This window comes from Castor canadensis, chromosome 10, assembly GCF_047511655.1.
Source record: "Castor canadensis chromosome 10, mCasCan1.hap1v2, whole genome shotgun sequence".
Lineage (NCBI taxonomy): Eukaryota > Metazoa > Chordata > Mammalia > Rodentia > Castoridae > Castor > Castor canadensis.
Window position 1 is genome coordinate 122,038,849 of NC_133395.1, and position 22,031 is coordinate 122,060,879.

The 22,031-nt window shown below is 39.2% G+C and overlaps 2 protein-coding genes across 14 annotated transcripts in view; one reads left to right on the forward strand and one right to left on the reverse strand.

The window, feature by feature from the left end:
• Positions 1-13,258, forward strand: part of Atxn7 (ataxin 7) — a 124,509-nt gene extending 111,251 nt beyond the window's left edge. For 6 of the 13 annotated variants that reach the window (XM_074044132.1, XM_074044129.1, XM_074044120.1 and 3 more), the window contains 4 exons: positions 1,351-9,116; positions 11,326-11,446; positions 11,652-11,786; positions 13,010-13,258. In XM_074044132.1, coding sequence (XP_073900233.1) covers positions 1,351-1,460 — 110 coding nt within the window. In that variant the 3' untranslated portion in view covers positions 1,461-9,116; positions 11,326-11,446; positions 11,652-11,786; positions 13,010-13,258. The remainder of the gene's footprint in view (positions 1-1,350; positions 9,117-11,325; positions 11,447-11,651; positions 11,787-13,009) is intronic. The other 7 variants (XM_074044126.1, XM_074044128.1, XM_074044122.1 and 4 more) reach the window with 7 other exon arrangements.
• Psmd6 (proteasome 26S subunit, non-ATPase 6) lies at positions 12,370-21,299 on the reverse strand. The gene is made up of 8 exons (XM_020173446.2): positions 21,058-21,299; positions 20,341-20,546; positions 17,641-17,786; positions 17,187-17,406; positions 16,982-17,090; positions 13,741-13,909; positions 12,644-12,721; positions 12,370-12,545 (listed from the first exon to the last, which is right to left on the reverse strand). Exons 1-8 carry the CDS (start codon positions 21,200-21,202, stop codon positions 12,449-12,451), a joined length of 1,170 nt encoding a protein of 389 aa, XP_020029035.1. The 5' UTR covers positions 21,203-21,299; the 3' UTR covers positions 12,370-12,448.
• Positions 21,300-22,031: the final 732 nt, after the last annotated feature.

Here is a 22,031-nt window from a genome sequence, read left to right on the forward strand (position 1 = left end):
GGCTTATTGGGGGGGGCGGGGGGCGGGGAATTGTTGGACACTTATGAGAAGCCTAACAACGCAGTACAAACCCAGCAAAAAATGGTATATCTGTCCCTTAAAAATTTCTTCTAAGTGTGGTGTCCCATTGAATTGTGACCTTGCAGTAGGGGGCTGTAATGACCACCTCACATTTGGAGTACTGAATATGATCTTCATTTAGTGTAGACTTTATTGCCTACAAGTAACAAAAAAGGACAGCTTGGGGGAGGGAAGCAGCAGAGAGTAACAGTGCCTGTGGAAAATTATGGCGGGGGAGGTACCACCTACACAGAGCAGCTGCCCCCAGATACTTGTAACTAGTTTTAAAGAGAAAATGCAGAGGGCAAGTGCAATGTGAAATTCATATGCAAGTACATGGGAAATTTGGCCACTTAAAAAAAAAATCTGATCTTATGACCTGGCAGTTTGCTACCTCTGACTTTTACCATCTGGGGGTGGAGGGGACAACTATGTCCATTAGAAAGGCCCAAGCAGTTTAACTTTTGAGTTTCTTCCTTAGAATTAGTTTCCACTTAAATTTATTTGAGAGTGATTTCTTCTGTTGAGAATACTTTTTATGGTACTGCACCTCTCTTAGGGACCCTGTGGCTAGCGATCAGAGGACAAGTGAACCCCAAGAAGTGATGTCCACTTATCAATGGGAGGGATCCTGTAGCTTTTATGAGTATCTCAAAGTACTGATGCTGCTTCTTGAAAAGTAGAGACCTCAACTTGCTGATCCTTGTAGAGTGGGCCTCAAAACAGTGCTAACTGAGCTGGGTGAAGCCTTCAAACAAGGAAATGAAGTAGGATGTTCTGAGAAGCCCTAAGATGGGGTTGGGCAGGCACCCCCCACCCAAGAATTTGCTGACGGCCTAAGGACTTACTAAATGTAGCCCAGGGTGAAGCCAGAATTCTCTCTTGCTGCCATGAGGCCCTGCTTTGAGTATGAGCTAGTGTACCTATATGTGCTAGCCCAATCTAACCTTGTTCTGTTCTCAGTTAACAACCTTCAAGGAGACAAAAGAAAAAAATTGAAAAACAAAAAACAGAAAATGCAACATTTCTAGTTCTTTAAGCTAGAAACCCAGGCCTGAATCTCTGCTTGCCAGTTTTGTGGAAGTAAATCTTGAGAGTGATTGTGCCCAAGGGCAGTGAAAGCTTTGAAAACTAAGGCCAAATTCTCCAGCTGACTGTTCCTAGCCTTATCCCATCAGTGACCTCTAATGTGTGTGGCCTTTGGAATATTCTTTTCAGAATCATGAGAATACAGTGTACAGCTGCTTACTTACCTCTTCATTGTTTCCCCACCCCCCTCTCTTTTGAAAGCCAAAGGCGCGTCCCTGACAGCTGAAAATAGCACGGGGAGGAATAATTTGGACACTTTTGAGGACAAGTTACACCTCCACTCAGCACTCTGGACTCCACGATGCCTTTGAGTCTCTTTTCCCAACCTCCTGTGGGCCTCCAGGGTAACTGCCAGGCCGTTGTTTCCACGAGGATTTCCCTGAAGCTGTGTCTGTAGCAGTGAGTACTTTTAAAGGACACTGGATCGAGTTCAGCACCGGATTGCTTTTATCAGTGCTAAAGTGGTCTGGACTGCTTGCTACCAATCTGTGACAAGTTTTTGTTTGTTTTTTTAACTTGCAGTATATCACGGAGCCACTCTTTGAAGAGATTGGCTGGGCAAAAGAATGTTTTGGCAAGAGCGTTATTGTAGACTTTTCTCTTTTCTCCCTCTCCCTACCAGTTTCTTTTTTCTTACACGCTGTCTTCTGTAGATCACTCTCCAGCAGATAGGCACCTTAGCTGGAGATTGGAAACCTTCCAGAGGAAAGAGAGCTGTACTCTGAGCAGCTTTCTGGAGAAGGGAATTTGGCGTTAGATTTTTATAGCAGTGTTTCAGAAATAGAACGTGATATTGGCTCAAGGCATCATGACACATTAGCCCAGCCTTTTGCATGTAATTTGGGATATGAAGCTGTCAGAAGCTTTGAACTTACAAACTGGTTTGAAGCCATTGATGCCTACCTAGGCAGCAAGTATCAGTCATTATGGAGGCTTAACTTTTTATGGTACAAAACCAATTCTATGTGATAGGAAAAACATAAAATGGAAACTAGTTTTGATAATGGACAGCCAAATCAAGGCAGATGGTGGGGGAAGGTAAAATCCCTGTGGGGGTGAAAACTTTTTCCAGGATTTCCAAAGAGATGGAATTTTCCTGTTAAACAGTATGTCAGATTGAATTGATTGTCATGCTCTGTTTTTTAAGATTTGCCTTTTTAAACTGAAATTATTAGGATTTACTTAAATATTTCCAAGGCATTACCCCTCCCCCCCCCCCCATTTTCCTCTCTGGATATCATCCCTGAGATGAAGTATAAATTTCTGCTTCCACTGCTGTGGGCATTGTTGTGTGTCCCCACATACCTTCAGGCCCCAGCAGGTGTTTATCTGGATGCAGAGAGCAGACCCCAAGGTTGGGGAAGTTGGGAAGTATATTCATATGCCCATGTGGAGGCTTTGTGTGAGGCCTGCATAGTGTTTCCTGACACACACCCTCCTGTCTTGGGATCAGAGAGGTTTGGAACCCTCCAAGATATTTTTGTAGTATTCAATCCCAAATGAAAGTTTAAAATGTTAAAACAGCATTGCTTAAGAAGGTGTCATTAAATTTGGTGACTTGGGTCCTTTTAATGGGCCATCCCACCATCACAACTCCTGAACCAAGAACCAGACCTCTGGCTTAGGAGAACACACAGAGTAGCCGAACACAGGGTAAAATTTCCATGGCTCTGATCATTGTGCTGGGCAGGGCCTGGACAGAGCCAGTCAGAGTATCCTTGTTTCCCCACAATTCTTGGGTTACAAACTTAAGTTTCAGGGAATTTCAAGTCAACAACAGGTAGAATGAATAAATACTTGGTTACCAGCCTAATAATGTGAATTACTACAGAATTATTCTTATTGTGTAAGAAAACAAAGACTTTATGCAGATACTTTAGCTATAAATTGATGTAAAATACTGATTTTTTTTTTTAAAGGAAGGGGAGAACAGTATCTTGTTCACTTATTATGCAATCAATCAGTAAATGTTTTTAAAATGATACTATAGGAGAGCTAGCAAGAAGAGAATGTGGATGGGCCAGTTTGGTATTGTTAGGAGAAATCAGTCTGGTGGTTCATCCCAGTGGGGAAGAGAGATGAGAGGGAATCGGGACGTACTTAGTGGATTCCTTGGTGACAAGTGCAATGGGGTATGGGTTGAATTTATTTTCAAAGCCAAGGGGACTTGATGGTTATAAATTAAGTTGATTTTAGTGATGGAATTTATAGACAGATCATGTTGTTCCGAAAGATGTGAATAGAATCCACACAGTAGCAAGTTGATTCAGAACAATGTAGATACTTAGATTAGTGAATGTTGATCATTTGATTTCTTAGACTGAGGTTTTAATTGAATTTCATTATGTCTCCTGGTAATACACAGAGCATTGGGATTAGGAAATTAGCCATTTTGAATTCTGCCTGCCACAAACAGACCTATTCTAAACAGTGCTATTAAATTTTAGACTGTTCAAATATTTTATTTTCTCCAACAATGACCTTTTATTATGATGAACAATTAAGACCATTTAAAACATGGGAGGACATGTATTTTTTTGAATTAAATTAACTTACAAAAACCAAATTTGCAGTGGTTGGGTTGTTTCTAGACAGACTTTGGTATCAATTTAAAACCAAGATAATTTTTATATTCTTTCCAACAGAATTTCATGACAACTTCTGCAGTTTTCTTAACCTTCAAAAAAAGTGCTGCAATGATGAACAAAGAATTATACAAAACCTACTTTTGTATCTTTATTTTGGGATTTCTTGTTCTATTATAAATATGGAAGTATCCCTATTTCAGAAGACATATTTTGTTAAAAATGAATTGTACATATTTAAATATGTATTTTTGCACAGGTCTTTTTTTCTGATATCCTGTTTTGGTACAATTGAGATCATCTAGTATTTATTTATTAATTAATAAAAGTAAATACCTTTTTATAATTTGAAGTGGTTCACTGCCAAGCCAATAGTTCTAGAACCTGCCTCCTTTACAGTTTAAGGGATGCCTCTGTTCTGTGAAAGTCTTTGTCCCTTTTAATGTCTCGGGAGTGGATTCATACAGATGAAGTGGGCATTGCTTCTCCTTAGTTGCCTGATTTCCTGATAGACTACATGTAACTAAGTGACACACTGCTTTTCATTTGTTAGTATTTTATGTGCGAGTGTGTGTGAGCGCAAGTGTGTGTGTGTATACACTCTGAGCACACGTGTATTATTAGTATGTTATGTGGGTTAAAACTAATTGAAAAACTGAAAGTGCCTGAACTTAGTTTTAAGCTTAGACAGATTCTCTTTAAAAAGACTTGAATGTTCAGTTGAATTTCTGGAGTTTGCTTTTTCTGCTTAACTATTGTTTCTAAAATTTTAGGGGAGGAGTTGAAAACCACCAGTGCTGGTAAATTTTATAAGATATTTTAAATTTAAGACCTTTAGGTTCACAGTAATTTGACTGGCAATGGATTGACCAGTGGCACCAAGGGTTAAAAATCTTTTGTCAGCCAGCAACTTACATGATGTGTCTGCTTTGTTAGTAACTCATGAAATACAGAGTTTAAAATAGAATATTTAAAATATTTTGTATTCCAAAAATATAATACAAAGAAGTATACCTCTGAGGACATTGAAAAAAATGTATAATTTGAAAACCATAACTTAAAAGGCAGCTGTCTTCCTGCAAGAGTTCTGTTGCCAAGGAATTTCTTAATGTCTCTCATTCTGTCCTGGGTGGGGGGAAAGTTGGGCTTTGAAAAAGTGATTGTTAAACGTTTCATTGTTTAGAGGAAAATAATCATTTTTACATCTTGTGCAAAACATTTTACGTTTTCAGATCATTTAAATGAGCACTACATACTGTCGGTGTGAATGTAGGGCCTTGAAAGCATTTTGCTTCGTTTTTTGGGTTTTTGTTTTGTTTTGTTTTGTTTTGTTTTGTTTGAGCTTGGTTATAAAAGCAATCTCCTGTGTTAAAATGTGTGAATAGTTTGATAATGTGTACACATAATCAAGAGCATCTCAGCTGGACTTTGTGTTGGCTGCTGTATAGAACATGAACAAATGTCAAGGGATAGAAAATTACTTTGGATATTTAAAAGAGAAGAAATATATAGTCTATTTGTTTTGTAACAAGTTTCTGTAAATAAAATAATTTATACTATTTATAAGAAAAAGTTGTGCTTTGCTTTATGAGATACTAGTTTATGGAACAAACATGTTACTAAACAGGCAATAAAATTAGGACTTCTCAATAAATAAGGTTGGCTGCATGAAATATTTCACATGTTTCTGCCTCTTGATACTAAGCCCTCTCAGTCTAGTTTGCCTCTTTACATCAGACATCCTTGGGAAGCACCTGCACTTTAGCCTCCCTCCAGTATAAGCCAAATAAATACTTCTGAGGCATTAGGATGTTTCCATTCCTGGCACAGAATTTTGCCTTGGGTAAGTCAGTTAACTGAGTACACACTGGATACTACTGTATTTTGGCCCTGCAGGTTTGTGAAGGAAATGGGGGGAAGGAGAGAATTGATATTTGAAAACTCCATTCTGTTTGAACTTGCTTATCTGTAAATTTGATGACAAGCAGTCAGTTTTGACTGGAGTTTTTTTTTGTTTTTAGCCAGAGCTAGTCTAATCTCTTCCTTATTTTTAAATACCTCCCTTACTGGCCATACAAAAGCATTTAATTATTATTCTGAATGTAACATTTTATGCATAGAAATCTGGTCAGTTTTACCATTTATAGATAAATCATTCCAGTACGTTGAATTTTTTTGTTGCTTAAGATAAGGGGAGCAACTGCTTTGTGTATTGGGGGAAAAATGTTCAAATCTTACATCAAGGAGCCAGACTGGCATCAGTCCCCACTGTCTAGTGGACCTCCCATTCCCTTCTTAGATCAACCAGTGACTGGATGCAATTATAAGAAGCTCCTGTGGATAAATCCTTCTACTGTGAGTGTCCTCGGACCTTCCAGGAAATGGATCACCCACTCAATCTTTTACCCTTTTTACTTCCATTCCCTTGCAGGTAACCTCGCCCTGGATAGCAAGAGAGACCATCTCAATTCAAGCAAGAGGATTTGGCAGTTTGGACCTTGGCATATGGAATTTCACTGGAAGAAAGACAGGGTAAGGTCATTTTGGGCAGAGGAGCAAGTGGGACAAAGGTGGGAAGAAATGTGAGAAAATAATTCTGCATGAAACTTGGTGGGGGTTGAAGGAGTTAAGTGTAAGATTGTTAAGGACCTTTATTGTCATGAAGCCTTTGTCTTTACAACATATGGGATCAACCTCATATTAACTCTGACATGTAATTGTCAGAGCCCAGAGATGTCGCAAAGTCCAGTCCCAACACTGTACAGCTACCAAAAGGAAGAGCCATTGATATCTTTACTGGACACTGTGGGAATCAAAGGTGCACTAAAATCTATTTCCTTGTTTCTTGCATTTTCACTAAAAGCAACTAATTAGATTGGTCTTTTACCTTGTAAAGCAACCAGTTGGCCAGTTACCTGTTTTCTACAACTAAAGGGCACGGAACAAAGCTGGCAGTATAAGAGTATCTCCTAGGAGATACTTCTTGCCTCCAACGTAAGCCTTTACCCTCCTATGAAAAGCGCTTTCCCCTAAGTGTTCTCTGTTCTTATACACCTTTCTCCTCTTTAAGTCTTTCTTCTAAGAAGCTCTTAATCCTGTTGCTAAAGTATTTGGTTATAATTTAATACTTTTCCTAAAAATCTCCATAACTTAGGGTCCTCCACTAACTATGGGAAGACACAATGGACAGGTGAAAACCTTGGAACAAAAATAATTTGCAAAGCTATTGTAATAATTCAGGTAAGACCTACTGAGTTTCTAAACTAAGGCTGTGATAATAGGAATTACAAGAACTGATATTTTATGTATAATTTTGTGGTGCTGCGGATCAAACCCAGGGCCCCATTCGTGCTAGGCAAGCACTTTACCACTGAGCTGTATCCCCAGCCCTTAGAAATCTTTTAAAGGTAAAACCAACAGCCTTGAAGGTGTAATTATGTTGACTGTTAAAGAGTGAATGAGTCTAAGATGGTTTATATATCCAGCATGGCCAAAGCAATTGATGAGTATGAAATGAAATGTGACATGGTAACAGAAAAGAAAAAAAAAAAATGTAACAATGGATTTAAATTGCCAGGGGAAAAAGAAAGTTTGTGCCCAGTTGGTTGTAGACTCTAGATGAAGCATAGTTAAGAAGTTTGAGCTATGAATAGAGAGGAAGTTGTTTTTCACTTTTGGGTGGGAAATGAGGTCATGGCAGTAGCTGAATTTACCTGGGAAAAATAGGTAATTCTTGTATTTGGCTTATTATTATGCCAAAATAATTCTTACTTGTAAGTCTTATTAGTGAGCCAGATATTATAGCAAGCATTTTACATACTTTCTGTCTCTCACAAAGCTTTTGGAAGGCAGGTATTTTGACCCCAACTATAATGATGAACTTTTAAGGTGGTATCTTGCCTCAGGTCCCTCATCTAGTAGGTAGCAGAATGAGGCTGTGAATACCAGACTGTTCTTAATGTTTTTATTTTTGGTCACGGACTCCAAGAATCACAGGCACACCACACTTAATACTCTATTTCCAGGATTTCACAAACCCTCAAGCCCACCTTTGAAGGCCCAGAGAGAGAACACAGCCTAGGACAAAACTCTAGCCAAGAGTACTGTGGTGAAGACAGATGCAGAAGCAGCAATTCAGAGTGAAGCATCAGAGAAGTAAGGGAAAGCAAGAGGTGACTCGGAAAGGGTTTAGAGTAAGAAGTTTAGAGATTTAACCATTATAATTACCCACAACCTTACGTAATTTTTTTTTCTGTTATTTTCTCAAGATAATGAGAATAATAGGTATTTGTTGGGTAGAAAAGTTTGGAGGTTGCCAAAGAATTAAGAGTATAGGCAAAGATGTGGCTAAGTGACTAATGAGGGTATAGATGTTGAGTATTGAAAGAAGAGAACTAGAAGCTACCAAAGAATCTAGGCAGGCACTGTCAAGACACTTGTTTGATTGCAAAGAGGGGCTAACTCCCATGGCAGGTGAAGGAACCAGTTTTTAAGGTGGTCACAGTACTTTGAGGAATAGGCCAAAGTATGGAATAGGATACCAGGGTCTAAGTGGAAAGGTTTCATTTTCAAAAGTAGATCTATTCGGAGATGGTGGTGACTCCTAAGTGAAAGTATGACAGTGGATGGAAGTAGCATGTAGAAAAAGAGCACTGGAGTTAAGACTTGGGATCTGTGAAGTTAGGGTATTTAGTGTAGAACTTGTCTGTTTCAAAGTTCTTAGCAGGATAACTAAGCCAGCTGTTCAGATCTGGAATAACCTAGAGGAGGTAGAGGTGGGAAGTTGGAAGTCTGTGACTGAGGACAGACAGCGAGTACAGGGTACTTAGTGGTAAGTAGGTTCACAGGAAGGCATTCTGAATGAGCAGAACCAATGGCCTGGAAAGAGGACTAGGAATTAGTGGATGTCATCTTGGTTCCAGGTTTCTGAGGTGTATGTGAATGAACAGCTTCTAACCCAGAGGGGTCCAAGAAAAGCTGAGTAAGGCCTCAAAAGTCAAATGTAGAGTTTATCAGCGTGATATTATACTAATCAAACTTTGGAAAAGCAGGTCTCTGGTAACTTCTGAAAGGCAGGGTTGGTATAGTTGTTGAAACACCCCCTAGTGGCAACTTTCCCGTTGACCTTTCATGATGGAAAGGTGACATAATAGCTGAAAGGAAAGCTAATCATTCTTTTGGCAAATGAATGAATTCTTTGGCAAGTAAAAGTTTGCTTTACTTCTTAAACCTAGTCTGTACAGAGACCGTTATACCATTATTTCTGAATGACAACAGCTTTCTCTCTTCACAGTATACTTCAAGACCACAAAGGGTTTGGAGGACACTGCTGAAAGTACTTGATATATCATTTTGCTTATCTTCAGAAACACAAGAACAATGGTAATTGTTGGTTCTATGGGTTGGGAATTAAAACTAGTGGCTATTAAAATTTTTTGTTTTTTTCTAGACGGATGTGAGATCACTGTCCCTGACCGTTGTAGAGGTATAGGATTAGTAACAACTACAGGTTTGTGTAGCATTCAGAAGGCAAGGGATTATCACAGTCCCCTCTCTGTTTTTTCCTTTTTTTTTTTTTTTTAAAAAGGCGGAGGGGGGAATCAGACATTCTCAGATAAAGGAAAACTAAGAATTTAATTTTAGAAAAACAATTCTGTTTTCTTACCTTAAAAGAAGGGTTACAGGGCATTCTGTAAACATAAAAGAAACTATGAGAGAAGGAATTTTGAATATTAGGACAGAAGAAAACAATGTGAAACTGTGGGTAAATACAAGACTTTCCTTCTCCATATACAGTGTAATGCATTTCCTATCAAAATCTCACCAAGCTTTAATCTTCTGTGGAAAATAGGGTTGTGAACCTAAAATTTCCTTGAAAGGATTATCAGACGGAAAATCAAATTGACTTAGCATTCTACGTAGTCTTATGGTTTATTGAAACATCGATATCACCAAGATCAAATTTAAAAGTCTAACATTAAGTCTATCACGTAACACTGATGTAATTAACCAATTCATTCATCTAATATTGGGTTTCAGCTAACATTTTTATTAATATAGTCAAAAGCGCATTTTTTTTTCCTTTTATTGTTTATATGTGCATACAGGGCTTGGTTCATTTCTCCCCCCTGCCCCCACCCCCTCCCTTACCACCCACTCCACCCCCTCCCTCTCCCCCCCACCCCCTCAATACCCAGCAGAAACTATTTTGCCCTTATCTCTAATTTTGTTGTAGAGAGAGTAGAAGCAATAATAGGAAGGAACAAGGGTTTTTGCTGGTTGAGATAAGGATAGCTATACAGGGCATTGACTCACATTGATTTCCTGTGCGTGTGTGTTAACCTTCTATGTTAACGCTTTTTGATCTAACATTTTCTCTAGTTCCTGGTCCCCTTTTCCTATTGGCCTCAGTTGCTTTTAAGGTATCTGCTTTAGTTTCTCTGCGTTAAGGGCAACAAATGCTAGCTAATTTTTTAGGTGTCTTACCTATCCTCACACCTCCCTTGTGTGCTCTCGCTTTTATCATGTGCTCATAGTCCAGTCCCCTTGTTGTGTTTGCCCTTGATCTAATGTCCACATATGAGGGAGAACATACGATTTTTGGTCTTTTGGGCCAGGCTAACCTCACTCAGAATGATGTTCTCCACTTCCATCCATTTACCGGCGAATGATAACATTTCGTTCTTCTTCATGGCTGCATAAAATTCCATTGTGTATAGATACCACATTTTCTTGATCCATTCGTCAGTAGTGGGGCATCTTGGCTGTTTCCATAACTTGGCTATTGTGAATAGTGCCGCAACAAACATGGGTGTGCAGGTGCCTCTGGAGTAACCTGTGTCACAGTCTTTTGGGTATATCCCCAAGAGTGGTATTGCTGCATCAAATGGTAGATCAATGTTTAGAAAAAGCGCATGTTTTTATATACTGCTTTACAGTTTGTGGTGTTCTTCACCTAAATAACCTCATTGTAGCCCATTTTACAGATGAGGAAATGGACTCAATGTGAGATGAAATAACTCTTGGGGTTGGTTATGATGGCCAGTGTGGGGAGCTGGGACTAGAACTGGACTTTTCCAGCTGCAGCATCCAGTGGCACTGTTTCTCCTGAATCACGTGCCATCGTGTAAAAGGGATTTCTTGGATTCCAAATTTATTTTCACCTTCGAGCTGATACTTTTGAGGCTTAACAGTATGCCACTGGGATTTGTAATTAACATAGAAAAAGTCTTGAATGATACATAACAAGGGATCCAATTTTGTATTAAAAGTATTTTTACTCATAGGAGTAAATATACAGAATATTCATCACTCAGTATCTGCAGAGAAAAGGTCCTTAATACTTTCTGTAGGGGATAATTTCAAAGTGATTCTACTTGTTAAATGCTTGCATTTCTTTTGCAATGAGCATGTGTTATTTTTCATAAAACAAACAAAACTTGATTCCCTATCTTCAAAGTTGTATTGTGTCACCAATAAGGTAAAAAGTTTTTCTACTAGATCTTCATCACCAGTTCTGGAGTTTTCTAGAATCAACAGCAGTTGTTTCTTTCAGCATTTCTTACCTGTCATTCTCACCTACTAATTTTAGGCAGATGGCTAAATGCTACAAGCAAGGAAGAAGAAAGTGTTGGGGACTTTCCTTTTAAGGCCACAGTAAGCCTCAGCCTTGATCAAAAAAAGCCATAGTTGCTGGCCAAGTAGTTTTACAGGTGGGAGCTAAAAGAAAGCATTATTTCAATCTTTTCTTGTACCCTGAGCTACAAAGTCAATTTGCTAAAAATAGTGTTCTGCTCAGTCTAAATGGACACAAGGAACTCAGCAAGTTCTCAGTGATTTTCAGAATCATAGGGCACTTTTTGTTCATAAGCATTTTTAGAAATTCTTAAGTGGCTGTTCTCAAATGCTTTACTACAGATGTCCAACTAAAAGCCTCCACACAGTACCTCCAAGAAACTCAAGCACAGCTTTAGCCACGCTGCACTCTTTACCCCACATACCAGTGGCTCCTCATCTGACAACACTGATAGTAGTCACAGCTGGACTTTGAAGGTAATACTTCTAATATTTTGCTATTAAGTATCATCTCCCCTACAGTGGGCGCTTGATTTCTCAGGCTGTTAACTGAGGAAGTTTGTCATGCAAAAGTGTTGAATTGCATCAATTTTCAGCCATATGAGATGATGTGTTTTCACTAATATGTCTTAAAACACCAAAAGCTTCCTTCCCTTTCCTGCCTTTTACAGTAAAATACCATTTCCCATTCACCATCCTCCTGCCACCTTTACAAGCCATGCCACTGTCACCTACTGCTTTGTAACACTTCTAAAACGTGAAGTCAAAACACCTGAAGCCTCTAGTGACTTGCTGTCTTTCCTCTGGGCAAACATTATGACACTTACAAAAGCTCTTACATCATAGTTGAACTCACCCCTTCCAGCAGAGGTTTTCTGAGACACTTTGCAGAAAAGAGCCGCTTCACAGCACTTACCCCATCTGACTAACTAGGAGATGAACAACTTTGATTTTGTCATTGGTGCTAAAGTCTCATTGTAACCATTATGCTGTATCACCACAGATGTTCAAATGACAGAACATAAACCCATTTAAGGAAAAAAAAAAACAACAGCACAGAAACAGTGGAATATTTATTTTATACAGCTGAACTGGGTACATAGTGAAGCTACAAAAATTCCAAGTAATTAAAAATAGTTTTACATATTAATTACTCTGGAAAGCTTCTGAACTCTGTTCAGTAGCAGATCTCCTTTCTTGATAGTTTCTTGATACTGCCAGTTCTTGCTATCGGGTCTATAAAATCAAGAAAAAATGATTTACTAGTTCACATTACTCTATAGCAAAAGTTCTTGTTCTGAGCTGTATAACAAATGATCACAAAATGAGAATACCTGTTTGTTTCCACTATTTCATTCACTTTATCTATTTTGCAGTGTAGTCTCCCAGCAGCAATAAATCTGGACAGTTCCCTAACATAGAGAAAACAAACCAGTATGGCTTCATGAAGAATGCTTAGAAAAATATCAACTGCATTTTCAATACATTACTGGAAGCTGGAGCTAGTGCATATGGTGTACCTTAAGATTTAAGTGAAACATTTTAACATTTTGGTAAACTTCATTATACAATTTAGAATTTTTTTCTGTATTTGAAATTGTTAATAATAAAATGCTGGGAAAAAAATAGTTACTAAAAAGAAAATGGTCTTATTTAAATGGAATGCAACTTCATTTTATCCATCACTTTTTTTATTGTAGACCAAGAAAAACTGCATCATTAACTTTGAAAGTAAACCACTGAGATCACATAGTCTGAATGTCTGCTGCCACCGTAACATCACCTCTGTGTACTGAACAACCCAACTCATCTCTATCCCCTTCTCTCTTTAGGATGCAACATGAAACCATGTCACTTCCATACCTAAAAGCCTCTAATGGCATCCCAAAACCTAGGTTAAAATTCAAACTTCACAGCATGAAATAAACTACAAGGTCCTACACCAATAACTTAACCTCCCTCACTCTCAACCTTAGTGCTCACAGGCAACTGCTTCTCCTGGAGTGATCTGCAACAACCCGGCTAAAAACCCTGCATTTGCTATTTCTGTTTCTGCATCTTGGCTGACCCTCAATCTTAGAGTACACCTTTACCTCCTCAGACATGCTATTTCTAAGGTAGACTTCAGAGGATGTGCAAAAAATATGCAGTGATCTAAGTCATCATGATAGCTACAGTGAGATCAACAAAGTAACAAGTACTCTAATGATCTTTAACAAACCAGCTTGCTTTTCTCATCTGACACTGGAAGGAGCAGGCTGTAAGGAAGGAAGAGATGACAGCCATGACTGTTCGCAAAATACTTTGAAAAAAAATTCTTGCAGTTTTTTTCCCCCCCTTAAAATTGATGGAAGCAATGCAAACAGAAAATGTAGAAAAACATTAAAAGGGAATTTAAAACATAGGTTAACAGGATGTTATTTAAACTTACTGATCAATGAATTCCACACCAACACCAAATGCTTCTGCCATATAGCCAAGGGTTAATGACCTATATGATTCCAACAGCTGGCTGTATGCATGAATTCTCATTTCTCTTACATAGTATCGATAATGAGGAGCAAATAGCCAGTCCTTTTTCATTTCCTGTTCCACAACAGCTGCAATGAATAAGATGACAAGTTAGCAGCCTTCCTTTCACATAGATATGTAACATCACCCACTGAAGAGCCCAGCTTGTGAAGGAATCTGTCCACCGGTGGCAAAGTTAATGTATTAGTATTTTAACCATGGGGAACTTTTTTTGTGACCTCAAGCAAAATTAATTTCACTATATTTTTCAAACAATTCTAACAGAAACAGCAGGCATAGTGACAGATAAAAGATTTATGCAGACCAAACAGAGGTATACATCAGTCATTTTCAAAAAGTTATACAACAAAACCAATAAAGGGACTTACATCCTATTTTAAGAAATAGATGGACTTAAGGTTTGGAGACAATAAACAAGACTTATTTATAACATAAAAGTTAACAGGCTTAACTAGAAAGCTCTAACCAGTAAGAAAAAAAAAATTGTACACAGGATATTAATGAGAAACCAACACAAATTACTTTGCTGAATAACTACTGTACACCATTGTTCCAGATAGTAGGCCAAAAGACAAGATCTTTGCTGCCATAGAAATTCAAGTTTCAAAAGGTAGAAATGGTTGAACATAATCTCGGGGAATGACAAGCTCTGTGAAGAAAATGAAAGTGATGAGGAGAGCCTCCACTGGCATGAGTGAACAGAGAAGACCTAAGAAACAGCTAAGCTGAGGATAGTAATGCAAGTCAGCAAAGGTCCCAAGGCAGGATCAGCATGGCTCAGCCCAGGAATAGGAAGACGAGATTTCAAAGTATTAATAAGGAGAGTGTTGCACAGATAAAGATGACTGATAGAAAAGAATCAACAGTGCACTTGTGATTGTAATGTGAACAAGGTCAAGATCCTGGAGAAGCTGCAGAATGTTGGCTGGCTTTTGTTTTTTGAATGGGAGACAGATTCAATCACATTTCAGCACTATTTAAGTGGATGTGCCCATTACACAACCAAGTGAAGATACCAAAGAGGCATTCAGGCACGTGTCTGGTACTCAGTAGAAAGTCTGGGGTTAGAGACTAGAATTGGGGGATCACTGCCATCAGATGTGTTTAATTACAGTATGAAGTCAGACACAAGGGCAATGATCCAGTCCAAATTAGTCAGTCACTGAGAAGTCTAAAAAAAGAACAAGGAGGTAGGTCAGGAGAAAACAATTCTTACTGTGGAAACAACAGAACAAAATTGTGAGAAGTGAAGGACCATCAAAGGCAAGTATGATAAAGGTGACAAAAAGACCCCATGATTTTAGAACATAGGGATCAATGACCACTAAGCATGTGTTGAGGTCCATTGTCACCAATAAGATATTTAAAACCAATAAATCATTTCTCCGAGACTGAGTACAGGAGAGAGTGGGGACACTCTTGAATACTATAAAGACATGAACAAAGTATGTACATATAAACTGGCATATTATTAGTGGTCAAGATGTATTTACCCTCTACAAAATTCAATTCCTTGGATTCTTTTCCTAAGGAAGTAAGTGTAAAAGAACTACATGAATGTTCAGTGCAGGATTCTTATACTGGAAGCAACCTCATTTTCTGTCAGAGAATAAACTCTGGCACATTACACACTGAAATACTAGGAAGTCTTAAGATAACTGAGAGTTCTACTTACTCAGCTCATAACTATATGGGCAATGTCAGTTACATAAAAATAAGTCCATTTGTCTAGTGACAAGATTCTTTGTATTACTCAGAGAAGGAAAAGCTACATAGAAAACAGCATGTAAAATACGCCCACAATATGGATATTTAGAGTTGTTACATGCTTTTATCTCCGGATACAAATGCCCCTGAAGGACATACTGGGAGCTTGGTAACAGCAACTGCCTGAAGAGAAAGGACACTGGGAATGGACAGTGAATGCCTTTACTACTTATTATTTTATGACACTGTTGGAAAAAGTTATGTATACATAACCTTGTTTAATTGCATACAAATGCATAAAAGGTCTAGTAGGATATGTAACAAAAATCTGAAAGAATTTTGTGAGAGTAAATGTAGGGATTTGGGAACAGGGTAGAATGCAGTCTATCATAGCTTTCACTTTCTTAGTTTGTCTCTAATTCCTAAAAACAATCAAACATTACCTAGAAAAGGATTTCACTTCCTTTTTCAGTTACAGTCAAAGCATATTGCTCTGAATTTTTAGAGAAGCAGACTCTTACAAAACCCAGTATGCCCTGTGTCTCACTATACACATAAAGATAAATAATATAATAATGACCCTGCCATCAAAAGAAGACTCAACTTTTCTATCTTGTGCATTTAAAATATCTGGGAGGTATGTAGATTTAGTAAAAACAAAAACTTTGGCCCAAAAGTATTAGAATAAAATGTTGCTAGTAAGAATGGGGAGGGTGGGAAGAGATTATACCTTAAACATTCAAAAGTTGGCAAAGCTGTTCTTCTGTATGATGCAGCCCTTACATAGAGCTCTCAGTAATATAACAAGCACTGTGCTAATGTCAGGAAAATTAAGAAGTTAAAAAAAAAAAAATGTTAGATCTCCCCAAAATTCTAGTTAGCAGAAAAGACAAACCAAGAATCACAAAACAATGTGCTGTCACATACTCATCTATTCCTTAAACTCTTAAAAAATGTAAGGCTGGTTGCAGTAGCTCACACCTGTTATGCCAGCTACTTGGGAGGCAAAGATAAGGAGGATCAGTTCAAGGCCAGCCCACGAAAAAAGTTAGCAGGACCCTATCTCTCAACCAATAATCCAGGAATGGCAGTGCACACCTGTGATCCAGGCACACGGAGGCCATAGGAGGATCACAGTCTCAGGCTGGTCCCAGTCAAAGACGTAAGACCCTACCTGAAAAATAAGTAAAAACTACAAAAGGGCTGGGAGTGTGGCTCAATAAGTCATTCTTACACCTCCTGGACCATATAAAAATGGAACTGTTTGCTGAATTTCCTCTAAATAAAACTGAGCAGATTAGCCATGCTGATCAAAGACTTGCAGTTATCTACAGATTGCATTTTTCAGATTATGTGAAAAACCAGCTTTGGTTATTTGTACACGGAATTAGAAGACAAAGACACATAATCAAAACTAGCAATTCTGTCCTTACCTAATGATTGGAAGAAAACTGAGTAACGACATTCATAGAGAGAAAACAGATACTGCCGAACTGCTGGAAGACTGTGCAACACTTCAAGAATTTCTGCTCCTTTAATGACCTGGTATGAAAAACATCAAAACAAATTTTTGTGTACTTAAGATTAGAAAGGCATGAACAATCCTTTAAGCATTAGTATTAGAGATTCAGTCATTACCTTCTCCCTGAGATCTGGTCTTTCTAAAGCTATCATGCTGACATACACAGTGTAAGTCACAAATGTTTTGTAATCCATGAGTTCATAGGATGTAAATGTTGAAACAGTGTCAAGAAAGAGTTCAGCTGCCTGTTTGAAGTCACGAATAGCCACACAATAAAGACCTTGATATACTTTTAGGCGGTTTCTTCTGTCCCAGTCTCCTCCTTCTTCTATTAGGCTATTACATAAAAATGTCAAGGTTATAATAAACAGACAATGCCACTTTTTAAAAGTTTTCAAAGAGAGAACTTTTAAATACTTTAACCAAAAGAAAATATTTAAAGAATTTTATTCAGCAAGTACAATGTTTATTTGAGCAAATTTAACAGTTTCAAACAAAAGAAAATGGGAATTCCTCCTCTCAATTTCTCATTCATAGCATGACAATTTAAAGGGAATATATAAAAGGTACCTTTTGGCCTTTTCTGTATTTCGTGTGATGAGATCATTATCCATATAAAAGAGACCAATCCTAAGGAGATAGAATACAATATCCAGTCGGTGACCCAGGGCCACGGTTTTGTCATATGTCTTGCGAAAGGCTGTCAGAGCTCCTTCCTGTCCAAGAAATCCAACACAAAAGGTGAGAAAAATTTACAAGTTGTAAAAGCTATCAGCTGTCTAAGATTCTCTTCAAAAGAGCTGAGATGGGTAGTAGTAGATATAACACAAGAAGGCCATGAATTGATGCTGAATAAGTACTATTCTTGTATAAATATATATTCTTGTATATATATCTACTTGTATAAAGCATAAGAAATGTCTAGCATGTGTTTACATTCTAGAAAACAATACAAGAAAAGCACTCTTAATTTACCCAGATTGCTTCAACATATTCAGTGTATTCAGTGTTTTTTACCTTTAATAATTACATCACTTCAAAATACTGTTAAAAAATATCTATCATAACCATTTTAAAGATAAAGGGAATCCCATCATAGTCACTTATAGAGTACAACTGAATGTGTAAATATACAATTTCAACTCAAGGCATTGTGGAAGACAGTGATTCTATTGCTTTCCAAGAGTGTAAATAAAGTTATTTGTTTATATTTGGTACTTTTCAGAATATGTCTGGCTGTTTACATAATTGTAGTTTTGCTTCATGTATTTATAAAAGGGACTGTCAAAGACAGCAAGAGGTGTACCCCAGCACTCAGATCTTGATGTACAAATACTGTCCCTCAATAAAAGGAACCAGGGATCCTAGGAGAAATAGATGACTCTAGATTTCAACAGTGAAAATAGCAAATGAATTTATGACATCTTGCATCAAAAACAAAAAGACCAATGAGACCATACCAAAAGAACAAAATGTCTTGAAACACCCTCCACTAAAAAATTTGCAATGAATTCAGCATCATAAAGAATAAAAACTATAATCAACAGTAACACAATGAGTAAACACCCACAAATAAAGTATCTAGTAATACAACACATGAATGGGGAAAAATAAGGAAATACTACAAAGGTGGAGGACATACCCATCTTACAACCCCCTCCCCAATGCTGATTCAAGCATGTCTTTTCTGAAACTCAAGACCTAAACCAAAACCTGTAAGTTTTACATTCACATGTAACACATTACTTTCAAACCAAACTGAGCCACTTACACAATCTAAATGTATACACAAACTATTTTTAAACTTTGATATTTTCCAAATTCTCACAATGACCAACTCTTAAATTTGTAGTGAGGGGGGAAAAACTTACTAAACAAAAGCTTCACAAAAGCACTTAAGTTTGTGCCAGGTGCCAACTCTGTGCCTTTACCTTTAGTCAACATTAAGTAAAAAGCATCATTATCCTTGTTTCACAGATGAGGAAACAGAAGGTTACATAAGTTACCATTACTCAAGCTGAAAATAAAACTCAGGTAAACTGACCCCAGAGCTCACCCTACTTCATGTTTTATGTTGAAACCATGACATCCTACTTCTGAATACTGCAGGATATGAGTATACTAGTTTAAGAACATTCAAAGCCCATCCCCTTAACCACCACAACTACTACAAAAAAAAAAAATTAAGACAGGCACCAGTGGCTCACACCTGTAATCCTAGCTGATCAAGAGATTAAAGGTTTGAAGCCAGCAGGTGCAAATAGTCTGTGAGACCCATCTGGAAAAAAGGGCTGGTGGAATGCCTCAAAGTGTAGGCCGTGAGTTCAAGGCCCAATACCACAAAATATAAAAATAAAGGTCCCATATTGTTAGTATTATGCACAGATAACCAGATGTAGTAAAATAAAAACTGCTTATTCCAGCAATTTTGTTCCACTGTTCCATTGACTACTTGGTAGCCTAGAAAAACACTGGCTCATATATACAAGGAGACATACATGACAGCGTTTTACAGCAGCAGTTTGTAAAGGAAAAACAGCTGGATATACAAACCATGCTACGTTTCACAGTGGGATAGTAGCAGCAGTTAACCAGAATAAGTAAGATTTATGAAGGTCTCAGATACAATGCCAGATGAAAAGCAAAAACCTGAGAACACCTATGTATAAAAACAAAACCAAACCAAAACTTTAAAAAAATACTACCCATTTTCTATAGGACATATAAACACATGTAAATGCACAAAAACTAAAGATGTTATCTCTGGGGATGTAGGGAATAAAGAAAGATCAAACAGAGCTTCAACATAATTATCTCCTTAAAAGGAAAGCATTACTAGTGCAAAATTTAAAAATGCACAACAAATGTTTCTTAACCAAGTGCAATGCTCCCAACAGGTGAAGAATATACAGCAGGCTGCTGTCTAGAGCAGGAAATAGGGTACTACAAGACTATTACTTCTTTATATTCACTGCCCTGACTCCCTACTTCAGGTAATTATGATTACCCTTGCACTTTGAGAAAATTTTTTAATATATATTCGCTATTGGGGCGGGAGGAATTCATACTGACAATTCCGATTAGGCTTCCGGTGCACATTAGTTAAATTGCCCCCACCGTCTCTCCCTCTCAATCCCCTCCCCGCCCCACTTAAAGCAATGGCAAGAGGTTTCTTTGTTCTTTTTCATACAACTATATGTAATCCATCTACCATATACCCTCGCCTTCATCTCTTTAATTTTTAAAACGACCTAGAATTAGTCCATTCACCTTGTCACCTATCCGACACAGGTACTCAGCCTTTGCCATCATTGCATCTCGAATTTCACTCTCTCCCAGATTCTTCTCCGCATCTTCCAGCTCCTCATCCAGACGTTTCAGCTCTTCCTCGTTTGCCTTCTTCATTTTGTTCAGTAGGTCCACGTCCATCTGCCAGTCCAGGGATTTGCACAAGGCTTCGTAATAAGGAGCCATGTCTGAAAGCCAAAGAGTAGAGTTGGGGTGAGGCCACTGGCACGCCAAACTCAGTGTCAGCCTTGTGTCCTCCAGTACACCCGGGACGTCCTCCCGCCCCGGCCCGGTGGGAGCCCGCCGACTCTACCAGGTCTGGAGGGTGGCAGCCCTCGGCTTGTTTTCAGTGCCAAGGACCTTCGGGCAGCAAAAGGTGACTTACACCCCTGCTCAGCACTGCGCTCACACGTGCCCGGCGAGGCACCGTTCACTGCTCGGAAGCCCGACCTCCCTCCCCGGGAAGGCGCGGCCCCGGCGGGCAGGGCACGGCCGCGCGGGACATGCAGCCGCCGAGCCTTGGCTGCCGCGGGAGAGGATGGACCACCGTGACAGCAAGGCGGGTCCCCCAGGCTTCCCCAACACCGCAAAAGCCCCAAGGGCAGAGAAGCCCGTCCGGGTCTCGGGGACCACTCGGCGGGGCGGGGCGCGGGGCCGGCCCTGGCCTAGGCCGCTGACTCGGCGCTCGCGGGGCCTCACTGTTGTCACGGACGGCCGCCATCAGCTCCTCGCGCACCGCCGCGTCCCCGCGGTGCTCCGGCAGGCTAAGCAGGAAGCGCAGCTGCGCGATGCGCAGGTCGGGGTTCTTGGGCAGACCCTCCTCCTCCAGGTTTTCCAGCGGCATCCCGGCGGCGGCAGCGGCAGCAAGCGAGGCTGCGAAAAGAAGGCGACTGGACTCCGGAGCAAAGGCCGGCGGCAGCGGAAGCGGGAGGAGTCGACTCAGGCTCCCAGTATCTCCAGCCCGGCTTCCGGTCCCGCCTCTGCCGCGGCCGACTGCAGCGTCCCCTGCTGGACGCCGTCGGGAACACCTTGTCTGGTCTGAGCGCCTGCGCCCCCGTGTGGTCACCAAACGCTTTTCCTCGCCCAAGGCCCCAGGAACGCCCAGGATGCGTGGGGCCCAACTTCAAAGTTCACTTTCTTGAATCTGTTCCTCACTCCCTCTTTAGCTATTTCACCTGCTGTGTTTTTTTAATTAAATATGCTAAGGAGGAGAATAACAGTAAAAACAAACCGCACAATTCATTGAATCCTCTCATTTCAATCCTTTTAATGCTGGGAAGTTATTAATCCATTTTGTAGATAAGGAAATTGAGGCACAAAGCAGTTAGGGGTCTTGTGTTAATACCTAGAATTCCTGTATTAATCTAAGGGCACTCTCATTTTCCTTACATGTAAATTAACCCATCACATGCCCGTTTTCAGCCTCCTGCTGTTCTCACTGGTACAGAATCTTCAGAATTGGCCATTGTCACATAGAACTCCACCTCATGGGTTATGGTCACATAATTTTCTTTCTCTCCATTAGAGAAGACTCTAGGCTGGCCAGGGTTTTTATTTTTCTTATATTAAAACTGACTTTTAGATGCATAGATGACTTCAGATTTTGCAGTTTTTCTATAGCACAAATGTCCATATCAAACTAATAGACAAAGGGATAGTTTTGTGATTTCTTT